The 11,417-nt window shown below is 31.5% G+C and overlaps 1 protein-coding gene and 1 long non-coding RNA gene across 2 annotated transcripts; one reads left to right on the forward strand and one right to left on the reverse strand.

The window, feature by feature from the left end:
• Positions 1-197: 197 nt before the first annotated feature.
• Positions 198-2,874, reverse strand: LOC148624900 (uncharacterized). Its single transcript, XR_015919799.1, has 2 exons — positions 960-2,874; positions 198-748 (listed from the first exon to the last, which is right to left on the reverse strand). It is a non-coding gene; the product is annotated as an uncharacterized LOC148624900 (long non-coding RNA).
• Positions 2,875-3,332: 458 nt separating this feature from the next.
• LOC148624901 (transmembrane emp24 domain-containing protein 10-like) lies at positions 3,333-10,480 on the forward strand. Its single transcript, XM_088568027.1, has 4 exons — positions 3,333-3,489; positions 4,949-5,019; positions 6,677-6,803; positions 7,090-10,480. Exons 1-4 carry the CDS (start codon positions 3,348-3,350, stop codon positions 7,209-7,211), a joined length of 462 nt encoding a protein of 153 aa, XP_088424153.1. The 5' UTR covers positions 3,333-3,347; the 3' UTR covers positions 7,212-10,480.
• The last annotated feature ends 937 nt before the right edge of the window (positions 10,481-11,417 follow it).

Raw genomic sequence — 11,417 nt, forward strand, 5'->3', positions numbered from 1 at the left:
CATAATAATAATCTCATTATTATGTTAAAATTGAATAAAATTTCAAAAACAAATGCTGTTTTCCCAAGAAATTGAGAAAATTTTTATGAATACATTGACTTGAACCAATGCGCATCCTTTCACTATGGAACTTTGAAGCCCTAGCTGTTTCCTCATGTGTACTATTATGTACATTAAATGATAATAAACAAAATAGCATCATTTGATTAAATTTAATGAACTTTTCGAAGTTTCCATTTCAGGCCAGAAGGGTTTCTTCACCAGGATCTACTATGTCTGCCAAATCTACAAAAGAGATTATGTACATAAGGACATTACACCTATTAACATCATTTACCTTATCAATTTACTTACAGTTAGTTTACTTTCTATTAAATCATAATCTGGTTTGCTAACAATCTGAAAAAATGTAAAACTTTATTTGATGTTGGTTGCTCACAAAGCGGTTGACAAAAGATGTGGCGAGGAGTTAAAAACACCAAACTTCCTTTTCCAGAATAATTATCTTCATTTCAAAACAAGAAGATTGTTTTATAAGGTTATATTAATGTTATGTTAAATAACTTAATATGAATAATTTCGCTGCGTGATCCGTCTGGTTCTTCTATCAAGTGTTGAACTCTCTTACCAATCAGGTTATCAGGTTCAAGTGTGTCTGGAACTACCCTACTTACTGTACCCCATATGGTCCTACCTCAGACAGCCCATATTCGTCTCATAGCATAGCCCACTTTGCTCCTCAGGCCTTCTGAAATAAACAAGTAGTGGAATTCAATGAATATGTACTGTGAAGCAGTTTTAAAGCAGAGTCTAAACACAAAACTAATCGACAGTTCTTGTAAGTAATATATGATTCAAATGTAAATGCTTATTTGTTACCATAATTAAAAGACTCAAAAGTTTTACTATTAAAATAAATAAAGCTACTAAACTAAATCAAAGTATAAAAACTAACTTACCATAAATTCGAAACATCTCCAGAACTCAACAAAATGAAACTAAAATGATGAAAAACAAACAGAAAATAAAACTAAATCATAATAAAATTTACATCAGTGTTTACTTTTTATATGACAAAATAAAATAAATATTTAGGCAGCCTGTTTACTAATACTTTCTTCTGAAATAAATCAATAATTAGAAGAAAAAACATAGTACAAGTATGTTTCATATACATACAACAAAAGATTGGTATTATGAGTCAATCAATGTGATCCTAAAAAGGCAAAAAAAAAATTAAACCATAATTAATTAAAATTTAATGATAAATAATGTATATTACTAGGATTTTAAACCTTTTCCAAGCAATTGTACATGTATATGAATATTAAATAAGTAGAGCATCTACAATCCTCTAAAAAATGAATATGTAAGTTAGCTGTTAAAAATTGTACAATATGAATATATAAAGTAAACTTAAGAAGATGCAGGTCATATGTAAAATATGCAATTGCCACATATACAAATCTCATCAAATAAGTTCTATTTATCAAGTAAAGTACAAGCAGGGCTACATGATAATTGTTCTAATAAAAGTCATAATTAATATATATTAACTGATAAAATGAAAACCAGAAAAAAAGTTGTGTATCATTTGAAGAAGCAATTTAAGGTTGATTTTTTTTCTACATATGATAATTTTGGATAAATAAAACAGTTAAAATAAATATAAAGAAGGTTTATGCTTAAACATGTGAGTTTCATATAAATTGGGCACTACATATAAATTAAAATTGAATTATCAAGAAAATTAAATGCAATATGTGCAAATTCTCCCAACCAATAGAAAAAAAGCAAGGTAAAATACAGAGACTTCCGATAATATAGGAAAGTCGATAAAGTCCGAAAGATTTTGAATGGATTGCAATCAAACGTTGGGAGAATTTACTTCATTACATATTCATCGTTTAATAAAAATGTTATGGAAACATATTCCAACTAATGCTAAATGAGTGTAATCTTTTTTAAATCAGCTCATACAGAATCAAACGAAAATCAGACCTTCCAAGAAGGTGAATATAGTTTTTAAGCTTGCAGATGATAAAAGGTCATTCTAGAATTTGACCTTACGGAAACAGGGCGATTAGGCTTATATTAGACATAATTTAGGTACTTACCGTAAGTGATTGGCCTCCATGGCCTAGGTCCATCGTTGTCTGCACCACCAGTCAAAAATCCGTCCAGAAAACAGTCGGTAAAAGGCATTTATCCACGAGTGTTCGAAAATCTTAACAGAAGCTATGGCGGATCAGTAACATCCGGTTAGCAAGAACGATAACCGGTCCCGCTTTAATTTTTGTGAAAACCACGCCCTGACCACCCTAATATCCAATCGATTCCGCAAGCTATTATTGTTTTTCTTCTGAAACCAGGGTTACGGATGGACGCAGATAGGATTAAATTTTCGGAATCCGACTGTCAGTGCATTCCGGGTACGCAAAAACTATTTTTTTTCAACATGTTTTTCCTTAAAATTACGTAAAAAATATGTTTTGTAACCAAAAAATTAGCCTGACAACCGGATTATCAAAATTGAAGATATTTCCAAAAATTTAAGCCATAAATGAAGAAAATCGGTCCAGTAATAGCTTGCGGAATGAATTTTGAAATAGGTATGATCTTTGACACATAGTTTTTCAGGCGGCCATTTTTCTCAAAGTATCGTCACTTCAAACGTTTGTACCAAATGACCATCAACTCCAATAACAATTAAAGTTGTATATTTAGAAAGAGAAATGTCTCATCTTCAATTACATATATTTTTTATTGTCATGCAATGGATTTTTAACCATTTTCTAACGTGTTAAAGTTGACTCAAAATTGAGAATTTTGCTCTCGCAAGAATATCGATAAACGCACTACCGACCTCCCTACTTTTACCTTCATATCAATGACAAAATCCAAATTATCAATTTTCATCAAACTTGATAATAATTATTATCGTAGTACAGACAGTAACAATACTCAACATAAACAACAATTGAACAAATCAACATCATGACACATGTACGCATTTTAGTTGGAACATATTGAATTCGATGATAGTTTAGGTTTCACTATAAAGCTCCAAGATAGTTAGAAATGTGCTCAAACTATAGAAATATTGAGCATGTGATGTCTTTTTTTCAGTATAAGGTCAAGGGTAGAATATGCAATCAGCCACTTAATGATGTGGTGCACTATAGTATGCGGTAGTGTCAACTCTCGTTCATTCCTTCTGTGATTCATACATTTCGAAGCTGGTAATGTAGCATTTTCTTTGATCTTTCATTTTTTTGCCAAATCTCATATATTTGTGCCTTAAAAGCCTGGCAGCCTGGAATATGTGTCTATATTTTATATTCTACATGCACATGTACTCTTTTCAGATTACTGACTCTAAAGGTCATATTTTGTACCATAAAGAAGATATCAAAAAAGGAAAATTTGCATTCACTACAGAAGAATATGATTTATTTGAAGTTTGTTTTGAGGCCAAAATGGTAGCAGGTAATTAAAATTGCTTTCAAAATACTTTTCTTAATCTATACTGTTCATTGACATTACACGAACGATGGGACTTAACTTTATCATTACACGAGGAAGGCAATGGCCTCAAGTGTGAATAAAGTGCAAAAGAAAAGTATCAGGTTCCGTTTTCAACAACTTAGACTTAATGCCATTTATTATAGGATCGAACAGCTATTTACGGTCGTTCACTCATGTATGAATGGATCTTGGAGCTCCCAAACTCAATGAATGGCCAAAGGCTGTTCATGTAATGTTTGGGAATGGAGAGATCTGTTCATACATGCATGAATGACTGAAAATAGCTGTTCAATCCTTATAATTCTGTCAAACGGTCAAAGTTACCCTCTGAGAGCCTCAGTCACTTACATTGATTCAATGTGTTTATGTTTATGCTTCAATACACACACATTCCTTTGCACACGTATGGGAGCACGGACAGATATTTACACATAATGGGCTGCACAACAACAGTGAAGGCAGCATGGACGAAGTGGTAGTTGGCATTGAAATATACGAGATGTAAACAATTCAACAGGAATATAATTATTAAGGAAATACAACAAAGAAGAAGGAAAATTACAACAAGGTGTTTTCAAAGGTTCAGTCAAACTCAGTTATAAGTTTCTTTCCCTGAGCTTAAAATTACTCTCTGTAAAAAACTTGACCGGTAAAATCAATGTGTACGTAATAAACTATTCTTACGGCTATATTTTGCCGTTTAGTTCATTGCCATACTCTTTTGAACTACACTGCCATCTTATTGGTTTCAAGTTGACTGGCGTTCATGCATGTATGAACGATCTGGCCAAGTTCATGCATGTATGAACTTTCTGGCAACGATGTTCTCGATCAATCAAAACCGGCTATAAGCCTGAAGAATCTCATGATTAGAATTATCATTTTGCCAAGTCTAGTTAGGAATTTTTCATCAGTAATAAGTGGGATACAACAAATTAGGGCTTCAAAATACTCATGAAATTATCGGAAGTACTGTTCTGTGTTTGACATAGATTTAAAGTAGTTTTTTTGAAAAATAACATTGATGTCTTAGAAAAGTTTTGTCTAGCCTCCATTTTTACTATTTCTAAAGCTTTAATGTATACCATAATGTATGTAGTGTTTTGCTTGGATGAAATTTTCTCAAGTGTCAGTATGATGAAGTTTTTTAAGACAAATTTCTATACATTTAACATCAAAAGGTGTTTTACGCACTGAAATGTCACTGTCCTACTTAGTTGACCTGCTTTTGTCATATGACAAAATGGTGATATCTCCACTATACCAATAGAATTTAATTGTTGCTGGCATAAAGTTTAACTGAGTCACCATATTTACAATATTTGAAATCTATATCTATTACTGTATTCATGTATATGTACATGTGTTAATTTTTGATAATGTCTGTAGTTGAATACATTACATCCTTCATCTGTTACAGGAGGAAGAGGAGCAGACACAGAAGTTTTCTTAGATCTCAGACATGGTGTTGAGGCTAAACAATATGATGATGTAAGTTTAATTAATACATATACAATGTAGATGTAAGTTTGATGAATACACATGCAATGTAGATGTACCTTTGGTTAATACACATACTATGTAGATGTAGTCAGTTATTTTAATAGCAAGTCAACAAGGTGAGTTTGACCTCTTTGATCAAAGATTAGTCATTTCTTATATTTTTTTCAATTATTTCCTTTGTTTACAACTTTCATTACTTATTTTCATTTTAATATTCTGTTATGAAGATCAAACTGGGAAAGCTCAATTATCTAAATCACTTTCTATAAAATAATTCAAAATGGCTTTACTCTCAGTCCAAGTGGTACAAAATTTCACACTCTAACATCAGCAAGAGCTTGATTCACAGAGCTGTCAGTGGAAAATCCACATATGCATACTACATGTTAATAAAAGAAAATGTAAATCTAGTTTTCTGACTTTTTTTCAACATGACCAAGAACAATTTATTTTCTAGATACTTGTAGGATTTATACCTGATTTATCAGACTCCATTGTCTCTACTCATTTCACTGCTACAGATGTAAAGAGAAACACTGTAGAGCCATTCTATAATCTAACATTATTGGAAAACGGAATAAAATTTGCATTTAATTATAAAAATGCTTATAAAAATAATTTCCAGTTCTTCATAGAGCTGAACCATATCTAGCTGCATGCTACATGTACCTAAATTTGAACTTTACAATGAGCTCCTGTTGTTGTTGGCCAAATTCAACATTCAGTTATTTGTATGATATTAATTTTGTCAATTTTTACTGATTTGTAGAACCCGGTGCAGGTCCGGGTGTTAAAAGAATAGGCCTGCAGCAGCGCTAAGCTTGTCGTAAAAGGTGACTAAATAGTGCTCAGAACCCTAGCTGGGGGCTAAGGCGCTTTGCCCACAAAGCAACTGGGATGTGTGCCCCAGGTGGTGGAATGGGGTACCCCTGGCGTGTTACATGCTGGGGTTGTCAGGCTATAATACGGAAAACCTGACCGCAAACCATAGTGGAGCACCGCGTTGGGAAAGATGCCACATTCCTCGCACGTTAAAGAACCCTACTGTGGTATTCTCTCGGAGTAGGAACCATAGGGCCCGCCACAGGAGGCTAAATTGGCCGACCCTACTCACCTCTCCCTATTTCCAGTGGCAATCAAAATTTGTTGACCCTGTTGTTCTTATGTCCCATCCCTTTTTCATTTCATCATCATTTTATCATCAATTTCATGTTCATCGTCTGAATATAGCTGAAATATTGCTGCTCGGACATTAAACCCCAACAAACAAACAAAACAAAACTGATTTTTAGAAAACAAGGCTTTCAAAAGTTCTAGGGGTTGCTGGTTGTTTTTATCAAAGTAGGGTTTCCATATACTTTGATGTAAAATTTATTAAAGTAGGCGACAATAATTTTGATATAGCCATTTATCACATACTTTTGAAAGGACTGTATCTATATATGTACTGTTGTTGAGTTGGCACCCTTTACACATTTTTACACCATAACTGCTATTTATTGTAGATTTTAGAAAGTAAGTTTTCTGGTGACTATTTGATGTGCCTCTAATACATATTTAGTTTTCCTCGAAATAGAAAAAATATCGTCACTGATTTCTGGGGAATATATAATTATGTGTGTTAACAATTATATATATTTAATAGTTAGCCAAGGCAGAGAAATTGAAACCACTTGAAGTTGAACTAAGAAGATTAGAAGATTTATCAAAGTCTATTGTAGATGATTTTGAATATATGAAAGCCAGAGAAAAGGAAATGAGAGATACAAATGGTAATTTAAAAGTAAAAATATGTTAATTAGCAAGTATGATGTAGGATTAATAAACAGAATGTGTTATCAGTTCAAAATTTTTTGAAAATCAAATTACTGAAAAATTGTCTAAAAATTATCCAGATTGTAGTTGACACTAGTAATTGTTCATGAGCAATGGTGAAAAAGCTAAAAAAAAACATCGTATTTTTTTTTTGAATGACAGTCAATTTGTAATAATTTCTATCATTTGTACATATAATGACAAAATTGTACAATTATGATTAAATTTTACCATTTATTGTAGAGTCAACCCATTCTAGAGTGATGTATTTTAGTTTATTCTCTATGTGCTGTTTACTGGGACTGGCAACATGGCAAGTTTTATACCTCAGAAGATACTTCAAGGCAAAGAAACTTATAGAATGAGGAGACATTAGACTTAGTTTAACAAATTGGATTCATGCTATTTAACTCATTGCCTTAGAAATTATGATAGCTTGAGGGCATGAAGTGGCAGGGTTAAAGGGAGCCATAATTGAACATACATTATATATTTGTGCCCTGTTGTCTTATGAAAATGTGGGATATTAAAGGATTTTGGTATATCAGTAATGATTGCAATCCAAAAAAAATATTAGTTTGTGGGTTAAATTAATGCTACTAAAAAGAACTGTTTTGGCTTTGATCTAGTGGATGGATTACTGAGGTATTTTAAGCACTTAATGTATTCCTGTAAAAGATACTAAATGAAATTTGTTTTTTTTTGTATTATATTTCAATAGAAAATATTTTTACAGTTTACAATAAACTATTGTGGGCTTTATTCTGATCATATTGACTTATTTATTAGTGCTATTTTAATAATTTATTCTGTAGGTTAAATTTCTAATTTCATTTTAGTTTGTTCCAAGCAAAAACCTGTATAAAATTATTAAATTGGGATTTCCTAGAAATACATGTAGTAATGTTTAGTTGTACCGAATCAATCAAGGATGATTGCATTTTTTTCAGAAAGTTGAAGATGCATTAGTTTGGCAAACAACTATTGCATTAATTTCATCAGTAAATGCAGTCATAAGTGAGGTGTGAGGTCACTTCAGAATCTGATCACATGCTGTTGACCCCTGACTCTTTATGAAATTAACTGTATTGTCTGATGCAAAATCTTCAATTTATAAATTTAAACATTTTCTGTTTTAACAGTTTAGTGGGGGATTTGATGCACAACTTCATTCAAAATGACCTCTGAACTATTGTATAAAAATGTTATATCCTCCTCACATTTTTTTTTCATTTTTTTGTAGATGTCTCTATAAGGACATCATTACAGTTTTGTAGATATTCTTCTTGATGTTCTAGTATGCTCCAGACATGATTTTCGAACCACAACCCCTCCATAAAAAACAAAACAAAATAACAAACAACCCGAAGTTGATAAAGAGAAGTAAACTAACAATTAAACAGTTTTTACAGTAAAAGTTGAATTTTGTTTCAAAGTCATGTCTGAAGCAGCAGAATTCAGTTTCTTACCTTTTAATTTTATGATTTTGGTGACTATTGGTTTTTGTTTTGTGTCTTTTAAAACAGTGTTCTCCTTTAAATTTGAGATAGCACATCTCATAAGGCTTTTCTTAATGGCACATGCCATGATGATATTCAGTGGGTAGAGTTTGTCTATTGATTAAAAAATTATAATCTGATGAACTTCCTCAGATAGTTTACTGGAAAATTTTGAAGGAGATTTTAACTTTCTATCAATATCTGTTGAATTAACTTATAGAAGTTTAAATCTCTTTCTCAACCAACTCTAACCTCTGAACATTATCATTGTTTAAAAAAACTAGCATAGGGCCATTAGTTCATTGTTACGAAAATAAATGTTCTGATAGCACTGTGCTAAAAACAATAGTGGTGCTAATCACAACACATCATGAGCCTGGGGAGAACACTCCAATTTAAAATGTATTGACTGTCTGAGAGCTTGTTACATGTATGTGTGATTGTATATTTTGATGGATGTGTGGAATAACTATTTATTTCAAAAGATTATGATGAAAAGAAGGACAACACATACCATAAATTGTACATAAACTGAAGTATTGTAACCGTGTATTCAATGAATTTATTTACATGTGTGATCTAACTAGTCTTTGAAAGAAGTACAGAATGTATCCATTTGTCCTTACAACCATAATCCTTAATCTTTGGTGTAATTTTTCTTTCAGAATTCAAATGTTCATAAATATGTAATTTTGATAGCAAATATATAACAACCAGATAAGACTAAAAAACTGAAATAACAAAATTAAGTCTGGATATGTGCTATATGTCTGCTGTGATCATGTAAGTCTAAAATTTGGATTTCTATTTATTCAGGCAAGCTAAATAAGTACTTTTATGAATGATTGTTGCAAGTAATTTGCATGTATAAGCTTTACCATGTATATAAGAATATAGATCAAATCAAATATCATGTAAAGTTCATTGTTAGGCAACTATTTTCAGTGTTATGCTGGTATTCCTCCAATCAATATGTTCATTCTTACTGGGATAATGTTCACCATCTTGCAATACCAGTGCCTTTTATATGTTTTACCGTGTAAATGTGACCACCATTTATGAATGTTTTGTCATTGTCCACTAGGCCTGTAATTAAAACTTTCATTTACCTAAATGCAAACATGAGATTGTATTCTTCATAGTGTTAATATATTGGAATGTTAAGCAGTAATTTTCAGATCACTTCTATTACTGACTGGGTTTGCAGTATTATAATTCTCCATATGAAATCAGTGAAATAGTATGCTTTTGGAGAGCAAGAAGTTGTAATTTTATCATCTCACTAGTAACTTTGAATTTTAAAATATTTCTAGGGTAGCATAATACATTCCTTCTTTTTCTTAGTTAATGTTTTTTAATTTTTTTCTCAGGAATAAGGCCAAGAATATTAAGTAGCAGTCTCTATGAATCATGCAAATTCTTGAATATGTGATACTTTATAACAAAAAAAGGCTACACATTTGATTTTTGTTATTAAGTTGCTTAAAGATGTCTATGATGAGATTTGTAGTAATTCATTCCAATCTGTCTGCTTTAGGATATGGTTCACTTTGAAAATCTAGTGGTTTGTATTGTATTTTAGTGTCATTTACAGAGTTATCACCCTTAATTTTTAATTTTACAGTACATTTATATAATTTTTATCTCTTATAAACAAGAGTTCTATCAAAAGCCACATATTATTTTCTGGTTGCTGAATCATTTCAAACAAAATATCAAAAATGAAAATATGTAGTCTTTCCATGCATGAATCACATTTTACATGATTCTTAGCTGGAGTGCTTCTTAAACAATAGATACTTGGTTTCTAAATTAAGAATAAAGCATGATTGGTTGTTAAGGATTATGGTATGTATTCTTGTTAATTCACCCCAGCCTGTGAGGATATTCATAAAACCATCACACACCTTCCAATTTGAATGATGCCAGTAGTGTTCCTTACTACTTTTCTTGTTTAATGCAACAACATAAAATAAATGGCAGTTAATGATTTCCCTCTCACAATCATCAAATGTGAGAAATAGTATACTTTACTTTGTTGGTGTGATGGTGTGAAAAAATTCTAATTGTACAAAATTTTATCCTTAATGTCATAAATAGGAAGAAATCACAAAATAAAAATATCTAAAAATTGATTTTGTTTTTTGTTTGTTTGCTGCTCTTCACAATGTGTTGCAGATAATATTGACCTTTGAAGGGATTGAAGAAATTACTTAGTGGTCAAGATCAAGAATCATACAAGAAATTAGTCAAAATTGGTTAAAAGTGTTACGAAGTGGCTGTGACTTCATGGCATTTTTTACTCCATAAATTTTGTTAAAAAATATGCGTTGTTTCAAAATTTGTTGAATTAAATTCACATATATGGAACTGTGAAGTACTGATGATAATGCACCAACTTAACAGATAAAAGTGAGCCTGGCAATCGAATCATGATCAAAAACTTAACATTTAAATCTAGATCTACTAAAAATTTTGAAGTCAATTGACCATGACGTGAAATAGATACAATATTGTGTTAAAGTGATGCTAATGCCACTGCATACGAAATAAGATTGAACATGTACAAGTGGTTCAAATCAAACTGACCTAATCCAAAAACTTATCACAGTTCATAGACTGCAGGGGCACATGCATGAAGTCTTAACATAATTGTGGTAAAGTGACACTAATGCAAATGCATACCAAATATAATTGACCTAGCATAAGTGGTTCTTATAAAACGGACCTAAGCAGAAAAAATAACAAATCTTAACCTGAAATTGCCATATAGAAGTCAATAGACTGCAACCGTGTGTGTATTGGGGGGGAGCATTTGCATGAGACAGATACAGAATTATGTTAAGTGACACTAATGCAACTGCATACCAAGTATGATTGACCTAGCATATGTGGTTACTTTTCAATATTTAACTAAGCACATTTTCCACACAAAACTCAATATTTTTTTCTCTCCTCTAGCACAATTTGCCTCCAACAAAGGATGAAGGCCAAATATTTGGGCCTCCCTTTCATCTTTTTAAACATGTTTCTTTTGTATTTTATTTGTATTAGTTCTTGTTTTATCTTGTA

This window comes from Perna viridis, chromosome 2 (genome assembly GCF_037379345.1).
Source record: "Perna viridis isolate PV_CMFRI_1.1 ecotype Kerala chromosome 2, ASM3737934v1, whole genome shotgun sequence".
In the NCBI taxonomy this organism is placed as follows: domain Eukaryota; kingdom Metazoa; phylum Mollusca; class Bivalvia; order Mytilida; family Mytilidae; genus Perna; species Perna viridis.

Coding starts and splice junctions, on each gene's coding strand:
- LOC148624901 (XM_088568027.1), top strand. CDS start 3,348: ATGCACATGTACTCTTTTCAGATTACTGACTCTAAAGGTCATATTTTG. Junction 3,490..4,948: donor TGAGGCCAAAATGGTAGCAG/GTAATTAAAATT, acceptor CATCTGTTACAG/GAGGAAGAGGAGCAGACACA. Junction 5,020..6,676: donor AGGCTAAACAATATGATGAT/GTAAGTTTAATT, acceptor TATATTTAATAG/TTAGCCAAGGCAGAGAAATT.